General features: G+C 38.2%; 1 protein-coding gene across 1 annotated transcript in view; it reads right to left on the bottom strand.

Annotated features, from left to right (window-relative positions):
* Nucleotides 1-887: 887 nt before the first annotated feature.
* Nucleotides 888-26,208, bottom strand: part of DMC1 (DNA meiotic recombinase 1) — a 38,114-nt gene continuing 12,793 nt past the window's right edge. Inside the window, exons 7-14 of the mRNA XM_026479629.4 lie at nt 25,334-25,375; nt 24,144-24,216; nt 19,897-19,988; nt 19,420-19,493; nt 19,176-19,290; nt 18,758-18,818; nt 7,594-7,710; nt 888-1,102 (exon numbers count right to left, since the gene is read on the bottom strand). Of these exons, the coding sequence (XP_026335414.1) occupies nt 1,033-1,102; nt 7,594-7,710; nt 18,758-18,818; nt 19,176-19,290; nt 19,420-19,493; nt 19,897-19,988; nt 24,144-24,216; nt 25,334-25,375 (644 nt within the window). The 3' untranslated portion in view covers nt 888-1,032. The remainder of the gene's footprint in view (nt 1,103-7,593; nt 7,711-18,757; nt 18,819-19,175; nt 19,291-19,419; nt 19,494-19,896; nt 19,989-24,143; nt 24,217-25,333; nt 25,376-26,208) is intronic.

Raw genomic sequence — 26,208 nt, 5'->3', positions numbered from 1 at the left:
TACATTTTTTAGCTCCAAGCATTGCTGAGTGAATGAGAATGGATAATCAAATATCTTTTGTGACAAATGGTACTTTCAATACTTGCATTTTCATACAAGGTGATGCAATGTCAGAGATGAAATCTTTTCGAGGTCTATAAAGATTGGCATTATAAATATTATTAGTATTTTAATTTTCAAATACTTTAATCTTATATTCATTTTGAAAACTAGATTTTATTTTTGTTTCACAGTTAGAAAAAAACAATATTCTTTTGCACATTTCTAAATTTAGTATTCAGAAATTTTACATGTAAATTAACTTTAATATTTTAAAAAAATATTAGCTATTCTCAACCCCACGCTTAAAATGTAAAACTCATGCTATATTGATTACCCCAAACTGTAAAGTTCCTAGTTACCTTCCTCTTTATCACCCCATAAAATATGTTGGTATCAGAAACACATTTTTTAAAAGTAATTTCAACTTGTCAAAAAGTCAAATCGTTTAATATTTAGTTTAATTTAATATTACTTTTCCATTGCTGTAAGATGAGTGTATAGTTTGATGTTGTAAATAAAAAAAGCTTTTTTGTGTGTTCTGTAAATATTCCTTCCTTAAATGGCTCCCTCCTTTGGAAGCGTGTCCACCTCTGTAAGTGTTCAAGGACAAATGGTAGGAGAATGGGGCATTTCTGAGCTCTTAGATTTTCTTTCTGTTTAGTGGCTGATTTTGGACAGCTAAAGTGATGGGATCAGGTACCCCTTCCCAACTAGTTTTCAATAGCTTTATTTATATATACACACGCATGAATATATATATATATATATATATATATATATATATATATTCCTCAATTGACATACAATGTATAATGATTATACATCAGGGACTTTTAGGATAAATATAAGATTTAAATTTCTTTTGTTGACTTTCCTCTAATAACATGTGAAAAAAACAAACTCTTACTTCAAGGTCTGAAATTTGAGACTGCTTTTCCATTTCTTCAGCTCCTAATAAGCACTAAGAAGCAATTTGCATCAATTCGCCACCTACTCCTTGGCATCCCCAATTCCTCCAGCAGTTATTGCGAAGGTGGCTTCATTTTCAGGCATCTCGGGGCTAGCAGAATACAAGGGAACAGAAGTTTATAAAAAGCTCTATTTCTATAAATACCATATTCATGTCACAGGCATCACACCCCTATCAGTCTGAGTCTCCAGAGACATTTCAGAGTTGCTATAGCTAAATGTGGACTATAGAATTTACCTACAAGTATTACCAACCCTCACAAACACTTATTGAACAACTTCCATTTCTAAGGTTCTGAATGTCAAGAAAAATGACCCCAAACTTGGAAATAGGCAGAGGGAATAACTGGGTGTTCTTTCAGTATATTCTCAGATACTGTGTGGCAGACCTTCAGGGGCCTGGGTCAAAAGGGGGTGGTGCACATTTTTGCTGACTAGACCAATGCAGGGCAAAATGATGAAAGGCTTTGAAGTGAACTAAAAGATTACCAAGGACCTTCAGAGGGAAAATAGGTGGCCCAGCATATCCTTCCAGGTTCCCCAATTCTGTGGATTCTGCCTTTCATTGTCTTTGAGCTACTTGACAACTCTGCCAGTTGCAGGTAACCATGAGTAATACAAATGATCCTTGTCCATAGAAATGTAAATTGTATGAGGAGGAATGCAACTGATTCCTGTCCTATGGATATTGACCTGTTTTTGACCAATTTCTAATTTATTTTAGCATTCCTTATTTGGCTCCATATGTGTGTTAATTTGATTTTTTCTTGGATCTGGATACAAAATCTTATTAGTTCCTGCATTAACTAATGACTTAAATAAAATCTTTGACATTTTATATTTCTACGTGATTATATGATCTTTTAGAGTTTACCTTTTACTTTATTCTACAATGCTGTTGGAGTAGAGGTTAATTTGTGGGAAACTGATAGCAATGCAGATGATTCTTGTCTGAGGGTGATGCGGATGATTCCAGCCTATAGCACTGGAAACGAATTTCATTGTGTAGAGAAGCAACTGATTTCCCTCCAGTAGAAAAGACAACTTCAAATGTTACAATTTGTTGCCTTGTAAAATATTGACCAGTTTTTCATCTATTAGCAAATTTATTTCAGCATTCCTTTGATTGACTACATAAATCTCCGTCAAATCATCCTTTGAATCAGTTTTTTCATTACTTAAGGAGTTGAATCAAGTCTTTGACATACGTTTATTTTACATTTATTTGCAAGAAAGCCACGTTTTCAACTTGTGAAAATCATACATTAGTATGTACTAGACTTTACAGATTTCACAGAAATGAGACAGAGTTCCTACTCTCAAGAAGTCTAACGGGTGAACTGTGTACGGCATCTGACAAACATGCAAAGTAAGCTACATTTCGTGAAGAAAGGAGACATTATACCAGTGAGGTTGATTAGGAAAGGCTTCATAGATAATATCTGAAGAGGCTTTTGAGGCAGAAATGGGGGCATTCCAGGCAGAGGGACAAGTATGAACAAAACAGGGGACTATATACTTGTTTTATATGTAAGAAAGAGAAGAATAGGAGCGCCTGGGTGGCTCAGTCGGTTGAGTGTCTGCCTTCGGCTCAGGTCATGATCTCGGGGTCCTGGGATGGAGCCCGCATCTCCCTCCCTGCTTAGCGGGGAGTCTGCTTCTCCTTCTCCCTCTGCCCCCCGCCCCGCTTGTGAGCTCTCTCTCGCTTTCAAACAAATAAATAAAATCTTCAAAAAAAAAAAAAGAGAGAAGGATAAGAAATTAGGTTTAGGTACGTTGTGTTTGAAGTACCTGTGTGACAGTCCTGTAGAGGAGTTCTGCAAGCAGTTGGAAATGAATATCTAAAACTCAAGTAAAAGGCTAAACAAGAAATAAAAATTTGAAAATCACCGATCATGAGAGAAAGATCCTACTGCTACTTTGTGCTGTTATTATATCCAGGTTAGGTGACTGCTTAGTAATATTAATAGCTTTCGTTTATTAAGTATTTACTAATTTACTACATGTCGGTCTCCCTTACATTATTTTATTTTAACTTTATGAGAACTCTTGGGTATGTATTATTATCCATATTTTACAGATGCGAGGATGGAGGTTCAGAGAGAAGTAATTTGCCCAAGGTCACAATTGCTAGTAGGAAGATGCCAGATAAGAGACTAAATTATTTGACTCCAAACCTCATGTTCTTCTTCTTCTTCTTTCTTTTTTAAGATTTATTTATTTGTCAGAGACAGAGAGCATAAACGGGGAGCTACAGGCAGAGGGAGAAGCAGGCTCCCCACTGAGCAAGGAGTCTGATGCAGGGCTCATGCAGGACTCGATCCCAGGACCCTGAGACCATGACCTGAGCTGAAGGCAGCCGCTTAACCGACTGAGCCACCCAGGCATCCCCAAAGCTCATGTTCTTTTTTTTTTTTTTTTTAAGATTTTTTAAAAAGATTTTATTTGTCAGAGAGAAAGAGCACAAGCAGGCAGAACAACAGGCAGAGGGAGAAGCAGGCTCCCCGCTGACCAAGAAGCCCAATTTGGGTCTTGATCCCAGGACTCTGAGATCACAACCTGGGCCGAAGGAAGATGCTTAACCAGCTAAGCCACCCAGGCAACCCCAAAGCTCATGTTCTTAACCACCAGACTATATTGCCTCTCAACACCGGTTTTTGTTTTTTGATTTTGTTTGTTTGTTTTGTTTTGTTAGAGGGGTGGAGATTAGGCACTATACTCTGAACACACTATTCCCTTGGAAAATAGCAAGGGGGCCTCCCCTGTGGAGCGCAAATGGGCTATAAATAAGGCCGGTCTTGCTAAACTAAAACTAGAGCTGGGTAAGAAGACCTGAGCAGAATCAGAAAATAACGTTTTGGCTTTGAAGGCAAATACTCAGTTGGCCACTTAAAAATGGCAGGAAGCTAAGGAAATGAGAAACGGGGGGGGGGGGCAAGAAAGGTATCTGCAAAGTTGAACCGGGATATGTTTGTTTTTTTGGTTCTAGAAACAGAATCAAAAACAATTACTTCAGAAACTTGACCATTTGGGTGCCTTTTCAGTTTTTGGTAATTATCTAAAATTTGTTTTTTCTTTGAATTCAGTAGAGTTCTTTGTTTTTAATGTCCACCAATCTCAGATATGCTAAGTGGAACAAAATAAATGGGTTTTTTTTTCACTCAAAAGTTTTAAAGAGAGAAAAATGCATACTGGGGGCCAGCTCTAATTACTTATGGAAGCTGTAACTATAGTGACATTCGAGGGAAAGAGCTTAGTCCCTTTTTGTAGTCACTCCTGTACATCTGGGAAGTCTTCTGGGAACCGTTTCCTGCTCAATTCCTCAAGAATTCTGTGTTTTCACTGAACAAGAACTGTCTTTCTCTTACATCTGTGTAAGTTAGTAGTTGAAGCCATGGGAGTAGCTATAGCAGACGCTATGACTGTCCAAAATAGAGCATCTTTAACAAACTAAGAAACAGTGTAATGATTAAAAGTGTTGGCCCTAGATTCAGACAGTACAGATTCTAATCCTGGTTCCATCTTTTATTGATTGTGTGATTTGGGCAAGGCCATTCATTCACTCACTAAGAAAGCATTTATTGAGCACCTGCTAAGTCTTCATTATAGGCACCTGAAATCTAGAAATGAAAAAAATAGACAAAGATCCCCATCCTTGTGGAAGTTATATTTGGGGAGAAGAAGAAACAGATAATAAATAATGAACATAATAAATATATTATGAAATACATTGAGGATGATAAGTACTATGGGGAAAGAAAAAATAGAGCTGGGTGAGGGACAGTAGAAGTGTGGAAACTGGGAAGAGTTGCAATTTTAAATAGGGAGATCTAGACAGGAATTGTGGAGAAGGTAACATTTGATCAAAGATTGGAAGAGAGGAGATTGATAACCAGAATGCGGGCTATGTGGGGAAAGATGATTCTAGACAAGTACAAAGCCCCTAAGGTGGAACTATGCCTGGCACGTATTTAGAACATCGAAGTGCCCACTGAGGTTGCAGTGCTGTGAGAGGGGGAGCAGGGGCAACAGGATAGGGACATGCATGTAGTGCTAAGTAAACCACTATAGAGACTGGAGCTTTTGTTCTGAGTTAAGATGGGGAGCCACTGGAGAGTTTTAAGCAGACGATAGATATGATCTGACTCAATTTTACAAGGGATCACTCTGGTTTCTGTGTTTAAAATAGACTGTAGAGGGTCAATGGCTACCTAACTGCTTGAGCCCTTGGTTTGCTCATGTGGAAAATAGGGATAATGATCTCTATCTCTTAGGGTTGTTATAAACAATGAAATATATATATAAAGCACTTGGTACAAGACCTAGAATGCAGCAGCCACTCAATACATATTGGCTATCATTAATTAGCACCATCACCTTCTCAACTAAAAAGTCTCTAAAGTCAAGAATGCTTTGTGGGAAAGGACACATTGCACAGCAAACTAAGTTTTGACATTTTTTGCTCTGATCTAGTTTTGCTGTTTTTATTCAAATTTATGGAAATTTGACATTTCTAACCTCTATGATAACTTTAATTATCCTTTATTGAGTCTGCAGAACCCTAGGGTTCTCTCAAGACTGTAAGAACTGCAAGAGTTATTTGGTCCTGCAAATATGGAGGATTTGATAAAATATGCAAATGATGGAACATGCAGATGGAGTTCATTTGTTAATTCAACAACCAGTTATTGAGTTCCTACTATGTGCCAAGTACCATGTTAAGTGCTGGGGACATTTGTGAATCAGACTCAGTCCCTGCTATGAGGGAGATGTACATGTAATTAGCTGATGTAATTCAGAGTGAAAAGTGTTTAGGAAAGTATCTTATTTTATTTATTTATTTATTTATTTATTTATTTATTTATTTCAGAGAGACAGAGACAGAGAGAGTGTGTGTGTGAGTGGGGGGAGGGACGGAGAGAGAGGAGCCTGGGAAGCAAGAGTCCCTGCTGAGCGGGAAGCTTGATCTCCCCACGGAGAGATCATGATCTGAGCAGAAACCAAGAGTCAGATGTTTAACCAGCTGAGCCACCTGGGCACTCTTAGGAAAGTTCTAAGTACAGCAATCTGTCTAAGATACAGGCCAAGAAATTTTAATAAAGGGGCGCCTGGGTGGCACAGTGTCTGCCTTCGGCTCAGGGCGTGATCCCAGCGTTCTGGGATCGAGCCCCACATCAGGCTCCTCCGCTATGAGCCTGCTTCTTCCTCTCCCACTCCCCCTGCTTGTGTTCCCTCTCTTGCTGGCTGTCTCTATCTCTGTCGAATAAATAAATTAAAAAAATCTAAAAAAAAAAAAGAAATTTTAATAAAAAAATGGAACAATCTTACTACCTATTTAATTCAACAAAGAATATTCATAGCAAATTTCTAGAGATTGCTGAAGCTCCATAAAACACAGCATTTGTATATTATAGTCTATAGGGATAGGTCATGGAGAGCAAGATGGTGTAAATAACAATTAAATAGATGGAAGAACTGATTATTTAATATTTATTCAGTGACAGCCCATAATAAGTTCTGTAATTCACAGCAAAAACCAGATTAAGAGCTCGTGTGATTTCTTTTTGGCTGATTTTTCCTCCCTGGGGTAGAGTTACTACAAATCTTTGCCTCGTTGCTCAGGGTTGGCTAATCAGTCAATCACAAATATTGTACATCTATCATGTCTCAGGTACTGGGAATACAGCAGTGAGCAAGAGAATCGTGTCCCTGTCCTCGGGGTATTTGCTGTCTAGCCAGATGGCATGCATTATATAAATCATTACCAGTGGAATATAAGCTCTATGAGGGCAGGGCCTTGTCTTTTTGTTTTAGTCATTGCTCTATACCTAGAACCTAGAACAGCTGGTGTGTAGTAGGTCTCTTGTAAAAATTTAGTTTATAATTCTTTTTTTTTAAGATTTTATTTATTTATTTGACAGAGAGACAGCGAAGAGAGGGAACACAAGCAGGGGGAGTGGGAGAGGGAGAAGCAGGCTTCCCGCTGAGCAGGGAGCCTGATGCGGGGCTTGATCCCACCACCCTGGGATCATGACCTGAGCCGAAGGGAGATGCTTAATGACTGAGCCACCCAGGCGTCCCTACTGTTCATAATTCTTAATTAAATAAGTAAAGTACTGTGAAAGAATATAAATTATAATATAGGGTACAGCCTAAACTGAAGGGTTAGGGACAGATTCCCTGTGGAAGTGATGTTTAAACTGAAACCTAAAAAAACAAAACAAAACAAATAAACAAACAAAAATCAAACCTGACAGAAGAAAGGAGAAGAATATAAAAATATATCTCTATCATACCCCGTACTTTCCCTGCACTGACCACCCTTGAGTTGGAATCATTCTTTCACTATCTAGCTTCACTGTAAGCTTTGGATGGTCAGGAACCAAGTCTATTTGTCAACAGAATCCCTGAATCTCTAGAACCTAGTCCATAGTAGGGATTTCCCAATGGAGTGAATACTTTTTGAGAAGGAAATTCAGACATGTGGGATCTGCCAGTGGTATAATTATAGCCTCTCAGGAGAGGCAATGCTATTTAATGCCATATGCCCAAGAATCTGATTAAAAATAAGAAAATATTTACCTGTCATAAATCTTGGCAATTCTCAGTTCTCCTCTTCCTTTTCTCAAGCTTATTCTTGTTGTTGAAGCATGAGCCAGAATGTGTCCCCCGATGGGTTTTTTGGGGTCTGCCTGAAAACTGAATTCATAAAACACCTTTTCAGGTTTCATCACAGGGACCATAAAATGGTAAAATCTGCAATTATAAGGCAACTTTTCTGTGGACCACAGCAGGAGATGGGGTAGGTGTGTGTTCTAAGCAAGCGGAGGCTCATTCATTAACTAGAGTGGGGTATGGTTTCGAGCTGCTATATACCCCCTTGCCATCCCGTTCAGGCGCCTGACAGTCCTATGATGTACAGTTCATGTTTTGATTGTTTTTTAATTTTTTTAAATTTTTTATTTTTTTAAAGATTTCATTTATTTATTTGACAGAGAGAGAGGCAGCAAGAGAGGGAACACAAGCAGGGGGAGTGGGAGAGGGAGAAGCAGGCTTCCCACTGAGCAGGAAGCCCCATGCTATGCGGGCTCGATCCTGAGCCCAAGGCAGATGCTTAACGACTGAGCCACCCAGGCGCCCAGTGATTGCTTTTTTAAAAGGAAAAAACACAGTTTGTTTCCCAGACTCCACAGTCTCTCATGGCTCTGGGAAACAAACTGAAGGCTTCAGAGGGGAGGGGGGTGGGGGATTGGGATAGGCCGGTGATGGGTATTAAGGAGGGCACATACTGCATGGTGCACTGGGTGTTATACGCAAATAATGAATCATGGAACACTACATCAAAAACTAAGGATATACTGTATGGTGACTAACATAACATAATAAAAAATTATTATTAAAAAAAGGGAAAAAAACAAATAAAATGTTATTCACTGTCTTACAATAATTCTTGGGGATAAGCAATTTTTCTTCTTTACAAAATAAAAAGACTGAATATATTTATTCATTCATTCATTTAACAGAAATATTTATTAAGGGCCTACTATATGCCAAGCACTATTTTAGTCTAATGAATAAGAAATGCCCCATTATCTCTATGAGGTCATGATATAAATGAGAACATTTATATCCTTCTTGTTCATTAACTGTATGTTGGAAGCCTTCAACGTTGCACTCATTATGAATTTGCAGTGAGAATAATCTTGGAAATGTCTTTGTCTTTATCACTGAAGCTCCAAGTTTATTCTTCTAAAAAAGGATACAGAAAAGATAAGTTTTTACTTTGAATTCAAAAAATATACTGTGATTGTAACGTAGTTACAAATATTCTTGACATTTATCTTGAGAGATACACTCACTTGGGGACTAACACTTGCCAAGAAGTGAAGGCTTCTTAATAACCCGAATAGTGAACCCTTTAAAAAAAAGCCTAGGTGCAAAAAACCTCAACAAAATACCAGCAAATCAAATCTGGCAACATATTAAAAGGATTATAGATCATGACCAAGTAGGATTTACTTGAGAAACGTAAGAGTGGTTCGACACAGGAAAATCATCAGTGTAATATACCAGATCAAAAGAATAAAGGGAAAAAACCCACATAACCATCCCAGTTGATGCAGAAGAAAACCTAGGCTTTCAAATCATCAATAAGGGGAACTGAATATAAACTAACAGGTTATACTTGACCAAAATAAACTATGACACAGCCTAATAACCTCAGTTCTGGGGGAATATGGTTACAAGTCAGTTTAAATTCTGCTTGTTCCATGAAGGTGTTCATTGTCTAAGTATGAGGCATGGTGTAGTGAGGATGTAGCTGACAGGTATAAGCTTAAATAGATTGTAGGGTGGCGGGGATAAAAAGCTCTCTGGTAAAGGAGGCTGCTGATAACAGCGAGAGTCTGCTTATCTACTGCTGCTTGGTTAAATGGGCTAGGAGTTAGGACCAGAAGATCCGTGGCTGGGACTGGATAGGATTGGTTAAGATTCAGCAGGTCCAACATTGAAACAAACACAGAACGTTAGTTTTGGAGTGAACCACTATCAAGAAAGGAGTAGCCAGGCAGTTGAAACTGACAGCAGTTAAGAAGTCAGAAGGCTATATACCACATCTTTATCATTCATCAGTCGATGGACATTTGCACTCTTTCCATAATTTGGCTATTGTTGATAATGCTGCTATAAACATTGGGGTGCATGAATCCCTTCAAATTAGTATTTTTGTATCCCTTGGGTAAATACCTAATAGTGCCATTTGCAATGACATGGATGGAGCTAGAGAGTATTATGTTAAGTGAAATAAGTCAGTCAGAGAAAGACAAATACCATGTGATTTCACTCCTATGTGGAATTTAAGAAACAAAACAACTGATCATAGCAGAAAAAAAGAGAGGCAAACCAAGAAACAGACTCTTAACTATAGAGAACCAACTGATGGTTACCAGAGGAGAGAGGTGGGGATTGGCTTAAATAGGTGATGGGGATTAAGGAGGGCACTTGTGATGAGCATTGGGTGATGTATGGACATGTTGAATCACTAAATTGTATGCCAGAAACTAATATTACACAGTATGTTAACTAAGTGGAATAAAAAAAAAAACCTTAAAAAAAAAGTCAGAAGGCTAGGTTGCTTTCTGTAGGCTGCTGAAAGGGTAGTAAAGCAATAAAGTGATCTCAGTTGGATGAAATAGCTAGAGTTGAGTTGTCTATGTAATGCATTTACAGATCAGTGCCACTCTTTTTAATGGAATGGCTCTAAATTATCCAGGTGATCCTAAGTTATTGGTGGTTCTTCAAGGTCTTAAAAGAATCCTGTGTTCTATACAGATGGGCCCTGATGACATCAAACAGGGCTAGGACTCTAAACTTGCAAATACTATACTTAGGCTTCCCTAATGCACATTTCATATTGTGCCTTTAGTGCTATTTTATTCACTTTTTTTATTTCCCTTCAATCTCTCTTCCACTGCCCATCACTAAGCTCCTTAAGGGCAGACAGCACTGTATTTAACTTTGTAGCAACCAGCGACACAGTGGGTGCTCAAAGATATTTTTGAACATAAAATATGGAAGTTATAAAAATACCAAGGAGAATATTGGACTGTAGAAAGATTGGTGCTTCCACAGAAAGTAGACCAATTAGGAATTTCTATCAAGAGGAGAGAAGAAGCTACATGGGTGGAGAGAAGTTTGAACAGCGATGTTACTGTTGTTCACAGATGGTCTCTCAGTACTGCTTAGTAATTCTCCCACATGAGCACGGTTAGTCTCCTTAAGCCCCCTTTTCCATTTTGTCCCTTGATCTTGGATGACAAAGCTTGCTTTTTTTTTTAAGATTTTATTTATTTTTGCAAGAGGAGGGGGCAGGCAGAGGGAGAAGCAGACTCCCCAATGAGCAGGGAGCCTGACCCAATGTGGGCCTCCATCCCGAGACCCTGAGATCATGATCTGAGCCAAAGGCAGACGCTTAACCCACTGAGACACCCAGGTGCCCCAACAAAGCTTGCTAATTGTAAAAAAGAAATGAGTGTTCTCAGGAAGAATCTCCCTCAATTTCCTCTTCTTTCTATCTGCTGCTTATATATTTCTCTACAGTTGTAGTCATCCTTCCTTCTTCCCTCTCAAACTTTGCTTTTTCCTTCTTCCAATAAGTCTTCTTACACCTCGATGCCTTTGCACACACAACTCCCCATAAACGAAAGCCCTTATCCCACTGTTTGTTCATTTAGCTCCTACTCACCCAGCCAGTGTCATCCCCTCTTGGAAACCTTGTCTGATCCTCTGAAACAGAGTAGAGCCCTCTTGTCTGTGCTCCCATACCACCGTACATTCCTCTTTGAAAGCACACTTCATTGCAATTTTTTTTAATTAAGTAGGCTCCACACCCAACGTGGGGCTTAAACTCACAACTCTGATATCAAGAGTTGCATCCTCCACCAACTGAACCAGCCGAGCGCCCCCACATTGTGATTTTTCATTTATAGGTCTCATTTCCCTACTATCCTCTAAATCCTTATTCATCTTTGTAACTCCAGTGCCCAGAAAAGTGCCTATAATATAAAAGGCGCTGTATAAATATTGTGGAATGACTAGAAGGGAGGACAAGTTGGGTCTCCCTGGTCTACATTCTTTTGGATACAGTTTCGGATACACATCTTCAAAGAAGCTATAATTTGAGGAGCTTTTGAAGGGTGTTCTGACAGAAAGGCAAATGTAAGAGGAGATAGAATTTCTCTCTAATTGAAGTAATCCTACCCTCACCCCATCACTGATCATCTAAAGAAGAGCAGAAAAGTGGAGCTTTTAGATGTATAGCCATCATTTTTTCTTAGCAAATTATTGTTTGCTGTGACCAATGTGGTACCTTTTGCACAAAAGAGAATAGGGACTACGGCTTGTTACTGATTACTCTAGGTGAAGAGTCTGAATGTTAAGAACGTTATCTCAAGGAAAAAAAAAAAAAAAAGAATGTTATTTCCAAAGGGAGATGATTTTGAATGAACTAAATGGGGAAATAAATTATAGAACGTGCAAAAGTACTAAAGAAACATATAGGGAAGATACTATGGAAAGAAAAACGTCCTCAAAAGTGACTCATAAAGAGGTTATACTTAATCAACAGTGATTGCCACATACAATAACAACCTTAGTTCTGGAAGAATATCAAGTCGATTCAAATTTTACTTGCTCCATCAAGATGTTCAGGATTCCGTGTAGAATTTTGTGTAGAATTTATGGCTCTTAACCTTGCTTATAGGTCACTAACACTTTGATAATTTAATAAAAGATAGACTCTTCCCCAGAAAAATGCACATATGTATATACACGAACTCTTCATGTATGTTTAGGGGATTCATGGTTTCTTGCTCCTCTGATGCAGATGGGTATTAATAATAATAATAGCACCTAAGATTTATTGAGTCCTTACTATGTGGCAGACACTCTTCCTAACTCATCCAATTATTTTCTTTTGCTTCGATTCCATATTTAGTGAATAACTTTAGATTAAAACTTGAATTCCTATAAAAGTCTGCCACCAGGGAGAGGATGCACTTGTCACAAGAAACTCAAATGTGGTTACATTTTTCAGTCAGTAAACTGGCCCTCTGCTCTTTCATTGAGTCTCCTAAGCTTGATTAATGTGGATCTGCCCCTAAGAGAAGGATTGGTTCTCAGTTGGTGACCAAATCAAATCTCTGCCTATAAGACTGAGGGTCCTGAACTCTGGTCAATTCACCAGGGTAATGGATACATCCCTGCAAAGTTGCTCAAATGACAGCTTGCCTACCTCTCTCCAGGCATATATGGCCCTGGTGTACTGTGTGGTGTATGAGCTCTGGAGTTAGACCCGGGTTCAAGTTTTGGTTTACCAGCCAGCCATGTGACCTCAGGAAAATTGCTTAAGCATTTTAAGTGTTTGTTTCTTTATTTTAAATGGGGGGTAATAATGGTACCTAACTGGTAGGGTATTTGTAAGAATAAAATGAAATAGTTTAGGTAAAACATTAGCCCAGTGACTGTAATTATCTACTTTCCCAGTCCTGACTCAGTGTTATTATTAGGCTAGTTACTTACCTTTACGAACCTCAGTTTCTTTACCTGTAACATGGGAACAAAAAGATCTTACCTCTTAGTGCCGTCATGAGGATTCAAGATGTCTTTAATATAACTCATTGAGAGCCTACTACACGCCAGGAGCTGTGCCAGGTCATTTATGTACATTAGCTCTACCCTTAACACTAATCTTGGCACATAAGAGATATTCAATAAATAGTAGCTATGGTTATTTAATTATACAACCCAGTTAAAACAGCCACTCTTTCAGTGACATGTAGACCAAGAAATTTTCTTAAAGTTTCTTTGAACTTCCTGAGTATTCAAGCAGTTTAAACCAAGGCTCGAGGTAAAGTACGAGAAGATGTAGCATTCTGCATCCTTTTAGAGGGCTTTAATTTATTTCTATTTCTGACCTAGTAAAAACAGCTTCAGAAAACCACCCACATTCCTCCTTCAGCCTATTCTTATTTCCCCTTCTTTCATATTTTCTTCTCTTCTTTCCTCCTTTTCTCAGGGGGTGGGAGACTATGATGAATAGGAGGAAGAGAGAGGCGTGAATATTAGGAATAAAGAGGGGTCAAGAGAGACTGGATCATTTATCCCCATCTGGTTGAAAAGGGCATAGCGTATTACACCGTTGAGGGTAAGACCCAGAGCAGCCTGACTTCCCAACTTCAAACCAGGGTGCTGGGGTCATGAAGTACAAGATTAAGGTGATGATAGGGCAGGTGATATTTTCCTAGGAGTGGGATAGGGAGGGTAGCACAGTGAGGCTAAAAGAGCATTAACTTTGAAATCAAAGATACCTGGGTTCAAATCCTGGCTGCCATTTTTAAACTGGTTGATTGAGCAAATGGATACTCTGAGCCTCTGTTTCCTCCTTTACAAATTAGGAATAATAACAGTATTGTTACTACCTCAAATAGTGGTTGGAGTTGGGGACCTTCAGGGGCCGGCTCAAGGGCAAGTGGGTACAGTCCCTGAGGGACAGCTGGAACTCCTGGTACTTTGGACCTGCTGCAGGGGAAGTTTTTGGGTGGAATTTTTGAGAAGAGGTCTGTTGAGGAGAGAAAGGCTGAGTGAACATGAGGAGGATTCTCTGAGAGTAGGGGAAGACAAGGAAAGAAGAGTACTGCAAAAAGAAAATTTGGGGGGAAGGAGAAGAGACTTTTTTTTTTTTTTTTTAGATTTTATTTTTAAGTAATCTCTATACCCAATGTGGGGCTTGAACTCACAACCCTGAGACCAAGAGTCGCATGCTCCATCGTTGAGCCAGCCAGGAACCGCAAGAAGAGATGGTTTTTGAAAAGAGCTATGTTTAGGGACATCTGGGTGGCTCAGTCGGTTAAGTGTCCTGCTCTTGATCTTAGCTCAGAGGTCTTGATCTCAGAGTCATGAGGCCAAGCCCTGCGAGTTCAAGCCGTGTGAGTTCAAGCCGTGTGTTGGGCTTCAGACTAGGCATGGAGCCCACTTTTTAAAAAAGTAAAAAAATAGTAAGGGGTGTGTTTCAGAAGTTTTGTTAAGTAATAGCCCCACCAGCCATTTTCTCATAAAATATGCAGAAAAATCTACACTTTTTTCAAAAGTTTGAAGATGGAATTCTGGGGTTTGGAGGAAGGGCACAGAACTTAGCAACGTTCTGAGACTGGCTTCATACAAAGAATAGGGAGGCCCAAGGAGGCTGAGCTAGGGTGATAAAAGAATTATATAAGATAATGCATAAAAGCACCTGGTACATGGTAAGCAATCAATAAATATAAGCCCTCTTAATCTCTTAATGGAGTTCATATAGTTTATTTTTATTTATTTATTTTTAAAGTTTTTCTTTTATTTAAATGGAGCTCGAAATCACAACCCCAAGATCAAGAATCACATGGTCTTCCAACTGAGCCAGCCAGGCTCCTCTGAAGTTCAAACAGTTTAAATGACTTGCTCAAGGTCACCACGCTAGTGAACTTGGCTTAATGTTTTTTCTTTAACCATACTGCTTCTTAACTTACTGCAAATGATGTTGGATCAGTGGGTGACACCCTTAGAGAACAAACTGACTGCACGTTTACACGACTGCAGATGTTCTAAGACGACTTTCTGTTTTAGCTAAACAAATACACAAACGAAGTAGGTGGCTATGTCATGGTCTTATTTGTCGCTCATATTATCTGCCCTGGCGTGGAGCTTCCGCAGGCTGGTACTTTTCACTTTTTATCTCCAGGCCTTCATCAACTGGCTCATTCTAGTTCTAAAATCCGAATATGTAAGCCTCGTCTAGGAGCTAATGCTCTGCTGTATCATACAGCAGCTCCTCGCCTCTATAATTTTGTTCCTTTTTAATACGATGTGCCATCAAGTATAATGCATGGGATATAAGCCTCAATTATTGTCAGCATACTTGGGGACTCATACCAATTATAGTGATACTTCTCTGACAGGTCCCAGGCAAGCTGCAGCTTGGAGTTCTTTAACACTGAGAAACAGAGATTTTCTTTATGGAGGTTTTCTAATAGCATTTGAGATCCTTTAGTTTAAAACTGTACTGTTTTTTATTTCTTTTTCATTTAGTTACGGCAGTCTATGTGCTTCATATAAAGATACACATTTAATTTATATTGTTATAATTTAATATACTTTAGAATATACTAATTATAGCGAATCTTGATTCCTCACCACTTGGCTTGGTGGAGGAGATGAAGTTTGAAAGCAGAGTCACCCAACAAAAGTACCAGCCTTTGCTACCTTGTCTGGCTCTCAGCCCACTTCGCTACAAATCTCCCCTCTCCAGCTCCTACAATTGTTTCTTTCTATCACCTCTCTATGTCTCCTTTCTATTGTCTTATCGCAGTCAATTCAAAATGGTTTTACTCTTTTTGAAACTTTCTACAAATATAAGAAAAAGAACCCCTATCTGACCTAATTTCCACCAATTTCCTTTGTATTCTAACCCCAGATAGACAGTTTTGGCCTCTGCAGTGTTCCCTCCCCATACCTGAAGAAAGAACATTGCTCTTTAACTTGTCCTGTTTTATTTGAATGCAACCCACTTCCTCCCTCTGAGCCAATGAGTCATTTTCTCTTTTTAAAGTGAGCCCTGAAAATCTTCCATTTCTCTTCAGTTTAAAATTATTCTCTTTGTGAAGTACTTCATGTCCTGTGTATGAAAGACACCCTATAAAACGGAGAGGATTGCCTTAACTACTCAAGGACTACAGACAATGCATGACCTACCAAGCCTTCACAATTCTGAGTTAAACGGACATCATTCATTTTCTTCTTTATGGAGGCAAGGTACATAGTCTCTTTTGTGCACTACTGAATTCCCAGAATCTTGATACATAGTAGATTTTCAGTAAGTCTATATTGGATGAATAAATGATTGAGTTTCCCCTCCTCAGTCTTTTTAACTTGCCTAATGCCATTCATGTAGTTAATATTTTTCACATTGGAATCTCCTGTGATTAAGTAGAAAATGCTCATAAAAGGGTATTGAAAAGTGAAAGATACAAATTGCAGAAGATGCAGGAATACTCTTAGGGTTAGTTTAGAAAATGCCTGAAGAGGGGCGCCTGGCTGGTTCGGTCAGTGGAGCAGGTGACTCTTGATCTTAGGGTTGTGTGTCCGAGCTCCACACTGGGAATAGAGGTAACTTAAAAATAAAATATTTTAAAAAATAAAAAAATAGGGGTGCCTGGCTGGCTCAGTCAGTGGAGTGTGCACCTCTTGATCTCAGGGTTGTGGGTTCAAGCCCCACATTGGGTCTAGTAGAGATTACTTAAAAATAAAATCTAAAAAAATAATAATAATAAAGACAAAAAACAAAGAATATGCCTAAAGAGAGACACGTTCGTTTCAGTACAATTTACAAATTTTACATTGGCATATCAAATATCTTCAAACACGTACGTCAATGACCCGTTTATCTGCTACTAAATGATGTATTGCCTTGGTTTTAAATAAAACTATATTGCAATCGTCAGAGTAATAACTGATTTAAGCAAGAACTTTCAATGGATGCTAAAACCAATGGGTGATAGCTTCTTGCAGAACATGTTCACACACATCTCAGATTACTCTTACGTACCCCACGAATCACTTACTCATTATAAAGGCAAAAAGGTCCTTTACAATGGGGAAATCTTGTGAACAGCATCTTAATCACATGATCAAACTTCAGATCACTAATAATGGGACAAACTCCCATCGTATGCTTCCTCATATGATCTATGGAGAAGGCCATAATATTGCTTATGTAATTTTCCTGCCAAAAGTATTTAACATTTTTTTAAAAGATTTTATTTATTTATTTGACAGAGATAGCCAGCGAGAGAGGGAACACAAGCAGGGGGAGTGGGAGAGGAAGAAGCAGGCTCATAGTGGAAGAGCCTGATGTGGGACTCAATCCCATAATGCCGGGATCACACCCTGAGCCAAAGGCAGACGCTTAACCGCTGTGCCACCCAGGCGCCCCTGAAGAGCAGTTCTGATTAAAGGAGACTAAAGGGACGAGACAACTAACTCCATGCAGTGTGTGATACTCAGTTTGTCCTGAACCAAAACCAAAATTGACAAACCCCGGCAACTATAACGGACATTTTTGAGACAATTGGAGGCGCTGGAATATAAATGTACATTAGATAATACTAGAGTGCCAATGTTAAATTTCCTGACGGTGATGGTTATACTGTGATTATGTAGGAGAATGTTCTTGTTCTTACACGAAATATGGTGAATTATTAAGAGGGGAAATGTCATAATGTCTGTAAATAATTCTCCACAGTTCAGGTGGAAAACCTTTCAAAAATACACACACACACACACACATGTTTGAGTATGTGTGTGTACGTACAAAGAGGGTTTACACACATGCACACACACACGGACACACAAAACATGAGAGAGAAAAAATGTGGCAAATGTTTACAATACAAGAACCTAGGAGAATGATACATGTGTATTCGTTGTACTAGTCTTGCGGCTTTTCTCTGGTTAAATAATTTTCTAAATAAAAACTTGTTGGAGAGATTGACATCACGAATTCAGGGTTATTTTGATTGCTTGTTCAGATACGTAGTGCTCAAAATGTTTGATCGTGGCAACTCATCTTTCTTTGAATCTCCTGTTTTCATCACCCTACTTTACTTAGCCCTTCTTGCCTCTCTGTGCACTGCCATCTGTCAAGCAGACCCACCAATAAGTATGTGACGTGCACAAACATCTCAACCGATTCTGAACACGCCTAAGTGTGAACTGAAACCCCGTTTCTTCTAACAGGAGACTTCTCTCATAGGACCTCTTAGAAACGTATCTCTTGTATATCCCGCAGAGAGCCTCCGTTTTTCGCGCTTAGGCGGACAGCTTATCAGGACAATAGAAGCCATGCCTGTATACGGAATATACATTTTTATCTTTTTCTTATTTTCTTCCAATATCCTTTTAATCCTAGACAAAAGAGGGACCCAAAGTATCTCTGAAAATGGTTAAACTATTGCTTTATTCTATAAAGAACTAGGGAACAATAGACTGGATAACAAGTGATATTTGCAATTATGAAGTAATATTCACTGTGCAATAGAGTGATTTGGGATATATTTGTGCCCGCATTGGGACGATTTTGGAACTATTTTCTATTTTTCACTCTAATCCTTTCGATATTACCCACTGTGAAATACAAAAGCAGAATATTGGGGCTTACGTCATAGTTGCTCCTGGATCAGCAGTCATTTGATTGGTCACAAACACAGCCACGTTATATTCTGCATCAAGAAATAAAATTAAGAAACTAAGAGAATGGCAATATAAAATGTTCATTGCTTAGATTTCAGAGTTTAGGAATATTGTGCTGTGAACTGATTTTATAAACAATATTACGTTCCTATTTTTTCATTGATAACAATTTATTTAAAGTTATTATTGTTATTACTATACGTGTTTAGGTACTTATTGTATTAGAATCAGTATTTTGCTTTTAAAAAACAGAGTTGCATTCCCATGAAGGTAATTTTAGTTTTTAAACATGTATTGCCTCCTGACATAATTCTGAGCTTCTCTGCAAAGCCTACTCAACAGTCACAGATGCTATTCCGATAGCATTGCTTATTTTAAAAATCTACCTTCGGAGATTTTTTGGAGTCGTGACAACATCTGGGCCAATTTTTGCTGCCGTTCAGCCAACTCCCCGCGACCGCTGAAATCCACTCGAAAAAGTGCCATTATTGAATCAATGATCTGCACAGGATTAATGTAAAAGTAAATATGCATTTGGAAATGGAAAGAAGTTAATTTGGATTGGAATCAATCGAAGAAAAAGAATACGCTAACTAGCTCTGCGAGGGAGCAGCATTTAAAAGCTTGTACCAACAGCTTGAAGATGCCAGCTTCTTCGTGGAACTTTGCTGCTACGTAATCAAGTAGCTCCATCTGATGTTCACCTGGTAGGAAATGCAGTGAGAAAATGTTACAACAGCTAGACGCAGCAGAGGCTAAGATCATTTATGTTCTTGTAATCCGGCGAAAGAGAGTCCTGGAAGGACTTTCTTAATTATTCATGGCTTTATTAAATATGATTTCACACTCTGCCGTAGCACGCATGCCAAATGCTACATTATCCAAAAAGAATGCTACTCTCCATTTCAAAGACAAGAACAAGAAATCATGTGAAGGCATTTTAATATCTCAGGGCTTGCCAGATGATAAAATTTGTGGACTAAGTAAATTTGGAGGAAAGTAAAATGAAGAGAACAGAATGGCATCAAAATGTTGTGTCACTCAAATAGCAAATCATTGCTGGCAACCTTAACACAGCCCCAGCGTCCCATCACGTGGGGCTCTTACTAGTATATGCACGCGCATAAAGGACATTGTCCAGCACTGCATCGTGGTCTACATTGAAGCGGTCAGCAATGTCCCGAAGGCGATCTGGACGGCTGGAGTATGCCAAGGTTAAGGATCCAATACATGGATTCCAGAAAAATTTAGAACAACTACAAAAAATAATACCTTAAGTAAGTAAACTAACAGAGAGGCAAACATCGTACCTGCAAAGGTATTCTGGAGGATGCTAATAATCACTTAAAATCTATATCAGATTTTTCTTTTTCATAAGTGCCCAAATTAATAAATAACTTAGTTAGTGATAACCATGATAGAAATGATAAGGCAGTGTTGAATTTAAATACTAAATACTCTAATCCTTACAATAATTTTGGAAGCTAGTTACATTTTACAAATGAGGACACTGACAAACAGAGATTAGGCAAATGACTCAGGATTATGCAGCAAATCAGTTATAAGAGAAAAACTAGAAACTAAGATTTGTGCCTCTCTTTTGATCTCAGTTCTATAAAAATAGATCTAATCTAGGGAGATAATATCACTGAATTATAATTCAAGTCACTTCAAAGTGAATTAATTCACTCTCTTTAAACTCCTTGTTTGTTCAATATGAAGTAATTTAATATACTGTTAACCACGAGTTGCCAACAAATTCTAAATCTGACTACATGAACCAAAGGATCAATAAGTAATTTCAAGGATCATGGGGTGCCTGGCTAAGGCATTCAAGCCTGTGACTTGAGCGTGTGAAGGTTGTGAGTTTGACCCCTACATTGGGTATAGAGATCACTTAAAAATCAAATCTTAAAAAAAAAAAAGGAATTTCAAGGATCAGAAGGAAATTATCATCCTATGGTTTTTGGTTTGTTTAGGGTTTAAAATCTCCCTTCTTCTAAAGGACTTGTGTTAGCTTTCTGAAATTAGTAAATTCACAGGGAGGCCAATTCAGTGTACCTGCAAAGGTATTCTGGAAAATGCTAATCATCACTTACATCTATCTAAACTATAAAGGAGTAATCAACATTTTTTTAGGTCTTTGGTGATCCCAAATATGCCTACAGTATTCTCTGAAGTGAAGTAAGCTAAAATAAAATCCACGTCTATGTTCTCATTTCACTTTGTTTACAGTGTTTGTATAGTACTGCTCATACTGTAACCGTAAAACAAATTACAATTTTATTTGTGATGTTTACAACTAGCTCCGCATAAGTAGAATTGGCTTGTCTTTACAATTCCCCAGCCGTCTATATCCTACTGCCCCACGTCTGTTCTTTCCTTCAGAGCTCCACTGACAACCACTAAAATCTTCCATTGCTACTGAGTATACCCAGTAGATGTTTCTGATGGACACGTCAAAGACGGCAAAGAATTGGAAGACACAGTAAAAATGCTTTTCACTACATCACTTTTTACAGAACTTGGTTACTATGTGACTGAAAGTGTAAAAGTTGGGCTTATACTGAAGGGAAGTCCAAATCAATTTATAAATATTTGTTAACTGATTACTATGTGGAATTGATTATCATTTTAACCAATTACCAATGCTTTGTGGAAGACATGAGTCATAAAACAATCCATATTATAGGTAAATGTAAAACATAATTAAGAAGGCAAAATATAAACATATAAAAAGGAAAATATCAAGAGAAAGCCATGTATATGTAAGAGAAACTAAAGGAGGGTGCCTGGGTGGTTCAGTCAGTTAAGCAGACAACTTTTGGTTTCGGCTCAGGTCATGATCTCAGGGTCCTGGGATCGAGCCCCGCGACGGGCTCTGCACTCAGTTCTGAGTCTGCTTGAGATTTTTTTTCTCCCTCTCCCTCTGCTCCATCTCCTGCTCATGCTCTTGCTCTCCTTCTAAATAAATAAATAAAATCTTAAAAAAAAAAAAAAAAAAAAGAGAGAGACTCTAAAGGAATGAGAACATTCCACTGGGGCTCTTGAATGTCCTCGTTCCCCCCAGCTGTTCTCCCTACTCCTTGCATAAGACTTGGCTCCTAACTGTTCCTCTCTACCATTCTTGATAAAATCCAAATTGCCCAAACAGTGGCTGCTCATCTGCAAGAATCATTCCTCCCTCTTCAAGAACCATTCTTAATCAACTATTTCTGAAATGAGCTAAACTCCAGCTGCACTCCTCTTGCTACAGCCCTACACGGCATTCCACCCTCCCTCCCCAAGTTTGGAGTCTCCTTCAGAGTCTTCTCGTGCCTGCTATTTCCAAATAAAGACTTCTGCACATGGTTCTCTGGTTTGTTTTTTCTTTTCTTTTTAAGAGCGTATTTTAGATAGTAAATTCTATAACAGATTAAGAAGGACAAGGTTTTTTACGTTGAGTAATTATAGATTAGAAAAGGCAGGCCTTTAAAGGAGAGCCTTAAAGGATTTGAATGATTCAGAAAGACTGAGGTAGGGACAGATGGATCAAATATCCAAGGAGAATAGAAATATACCATGCAAATTTCTCGATGACTGGCCAGATTCACATTTAAGAGTGAGAGCAAAATAAAGGCATTTTCAGACATGCTAGGGCTCAAAGCTTACCACCCAGATTACTTTTCTGAAAGAATGACTTGAGTAGGTATTCCGATAAAACAAAGATACAGGAAAGAAAATTAGGGACGCAAGAAACCATAATGAACAAATATAATGAATACCTTTATAGTGAAATCTAACTAACTGCTGATATACAAAGTTTTCATGTTTTAGAGACAATAATATTGAACTAGAACAGACTGGATCCCTTTCCCTCTAATAGTGGTAATAGTGAGTAATGAGCTTGGAGATCTAGGTTGGGGCTTTGTTGTGAATGGCCTTACAAAGTTGTACAAGTCTTTTCTATCGTTAAAAACAATTTCCTCTGAACCTGATACCAAAAACTACTGTATTTCTTCTTCTATTTGTTGGTTAATAACACACTGGCTCCGTTCTTTAGTGTTTATTTGCAACAAGCTTCCATCATCATCCTTTACTGCAAATGCTCTCTTGGATTCCTAATTTCAAACCTCAGTGATCTTTCTCAGTTTGCGCCTTCTCTCTCACTGTTCGTGGAACAGTGCTGACTACCCTTATCTTCCTGAGACTTTCCTTTTGCTTAGCTTCTACAACCAGACTTCCTCCTACTTCCTCTGTCTCTATGGCACCCGCTTTTTCAGTCCCTCTTCCGAAACTTAGGCACACCAGGAAGTGGTGTTCTCAGTTCTTCTCTCTTCTAAGTTCTCTTGCCCTTTGTTCATTCCATCTATATCTCTGGCCCTACCCCTTCTCAGACAGAGTCCAACATTTCCAACTGCCATGTGGATGTCCTCTTGTTCCTCATATTTACATGCTGAAATGAAACATACCTTTCTGAAGGTATCTTCAGATCTGATACATGATCTGAAAATCTGAAATCGGAAACATGATCCTCCCAATTCTGTCTTTAATGTCATATTCTCCCAGCATCTAGACAAAAAACCTGACAGTCGTTTCTCAAATCTCTCTTTCCTTTGTCTACCAAATATAGTCATCAAGTCCTATCAATTTTCCACCCTAATATTTCTTGTCCCTTTTTTTCTTTTTAAGATTCTTATTTTTAAGTAAATTCTATACCCAACATGGGGCTTGAACCTACAATCTTGAGGTCAAGAATCACATGCTCCACTGACTGAGCCAGCCAGGCGTCCCTTATCCTTTTCTTTTTATTCCTCCTGCTTCCAGCCTAGATCAAGCTCTCATTACTTGCCTAGAATATTGCAAAAGTATCCATTTACACCCATCATCTGGTTTTAAAGCTCTTCATATCTAAGACCCAAATAAATCACCTTTCCAGCCTTAATTCTGAAACATCTTACATTTCAGTTAAACTACAATTCTTTCTGTGAACCAGCCAGGTTCTGCCTTTTTCCCACCTGTGCTTTTGTTCTCTTTTTTCTTTTCCTTTTATTTTGAACCATGCGTTTGAGTGAGTCAACAATCTTCTTCCTAACTATTAAGTACCATCTTTGGAGAAGTAAGAGGATTAAAAACAAATAAAATATAAGTTCCTCTCATGTATTCATCTTGTGAATCTTACACCAAACACATCCAGAGAAGTGAAACGTTTTAAATAAAAAGTGATTTGAAAACTCTACCAACAACTGTTTGCCTTGTGGCTTTTCTCATTATTAGGGGATGATTATACAAATGATATATTTCAAACTTTCTTTTACAGTAACATTCCTACATCACACTATTATGCTAGCAACTTATTTAAATAAAAAGGTTACAAAGTATTTTCTGTATCAATGAAGATAATCTTTCCTCCTGAATAGCCACCTGCTCCTGGAAGTTGAGCTGTCACTAGGAAGCAATTAAAAAAATGAAATAATATTAATAGAATTGAATAAACTTTGCACAAGTAAATATATAAATTAACATAGGATTTATGTTGGTTGCAACTCTTTCATCAATCTGGCAAAAAAATCATGATCCTTTAGTTTATAAATAGCGTGTTATATTTTTATATTACTAACCAGTGGTACAACTGTAAGTATTCCATCAGCATGGTAATTCAACAAAGAATGTCAATATCTCTCCCAATGGGAGATATAGGCCAAAGTTAGTTCTCCTAACAAACAGAATTTAAATATTACTTTCTTCCTGTAAGAAACAATCACAAATATAATTTATGCTACATAACTCATTCAAGTAACCTTTCGATTAATGCATGTCAAATTTTAAAATGCATTTTCTTTATAGGTATTAGTAATTGACACTAAGGAATTTCTTTATATCAGGTTCATGTATTATTTCATTTATTTTTCAAAACAACCCTAAATTTGGCATTATCATTATTCCTATTTTACTGATGGGGAAAATTAGAAAGGTGAAGGAACTTGCCCAGCGTCACACAGTTATTAACAGTAGAGCCAAGACTGGAGCCAGGTCTTTGGATTCCAGAATCTACTTCTTAACTGCTTGGCCATGCTCCTTCTGCTTAGGTCAAAGAAATGCAGAGTAACGTCTTGGTACAAAAGGATATATTTTTGTTTCTTTTGTTTTAGAAAAATTTATTTTTAAGTCTTTCTTAAGGACAACTTCACTCCACTGAAAGGGATTCTAGGTATCAACTGATTTTATGATATTCTTGTCGACATGATATAAAAAAGATGGAATGGGTAAAAAGGAGACAGTGAGGGCCTCTCCCCACCAGCAACACTATACTCATATGCCCATTCACTTCCACCTTGAAAGGTGTTCAGAGTTTAGCACATGTAACATTACCTCAAGCATCACACGTTCAAAGATTGGCTCTGGTGTTTGTGTAACCATGGATTAAGTTTACTTAACCTCTCTGAGCTTTAGTTTCCTTGCAAATTTCAGATTACAAGAGATTATATAAAGTACCATGCACAAAATAAATTAGTAAGTGATAGCTATCATTATTATCGTTACTGTGGTTGTTATGTATCCTTACCACAGAGGGTATGAGAGAGCTGGGTTTTTCCAGTACGAAATTCTGTAAAATACAGAAAAAAAACAAAAACCGCAAGTTAATTTTTAGATATTTTCATAAAGAGTGAAATACAGTCTCAGAGTATGATTTTCTTTCCAACTGTCAAATCTTAGACATAAAGTACCACTGTGTCATGGATGGATCCTGAAATACAAATACCGGTGGTAAAAATAAATTTTTAAAGGTAAACCAAGTTTTCCTTAGGATTAGTCATTGTGAGATAATAGAAAAGAGGACATGGAAGCTCCACACCTCTTCCCTCATACCTTTTCCTACTCATCTTGTCCCTCTAAATGTTCATCCGTAGCCTTTGTCACATCCTTTACTAAACTGGTAAACACGAGTAAGTGTTACCCTGAGTGCTGTGAGCTGCTTTAACAAACTAATCAAAGTCAAGGAAGGGGACATTGGAACTTTGGACCTATAGCTGGTTGGTCAGAAGCTCAGGTAATAACCTGGGGTTGTGACTGGCACCTGAAGGCAGGGGACAGGTGGAGGGATTCTTATGGGACTGATGCCTTATTTAACCTGTGGAAGCTGATGCCGTCTCTGGGTAGATAGTGTCAGGACTGACTTGAATTCTTGGATACCTACAGGTATATCCAAGAATTGCTTGTTGTTCTGGGGGGACACGTCCATATATCTGGTGACCAGAAGTGTCGGAAGTGAAGTGTTTGTGTGAGTAGTAAAAGAGACTCACAGGAAAAAATACACAGTAGAAAGAACAGGGTTTTCCCTACATAGGGAAAAAAAAACACTGAGTTTTTTAATTTTAGTCATATAAACGAAAGTTTAAGGCCCTACTACAAGGAAGGAGAGCCTAGGGTTGTCCCATT

Source organism: Ursus arctos, unplaced genomic scaffold (assembly GCF_023065955.2).
Source record: "Ursus arctos isolate Adak ecotype North America unplaced genomic scaffold, UrsArc2.0 scaffold_21, whole genome shotgun sequence".
Taxonomy (NCBI): Eukaryota; Metazoa; Chordata; class Mammalia; order Carnivora; family Ursidae; genus Ursus; species Ursus arctos.
Note: the sequence above shows the minus strand (reverse complement) of the source record. Positions and strands in the feature narration are given on the sequence as shown.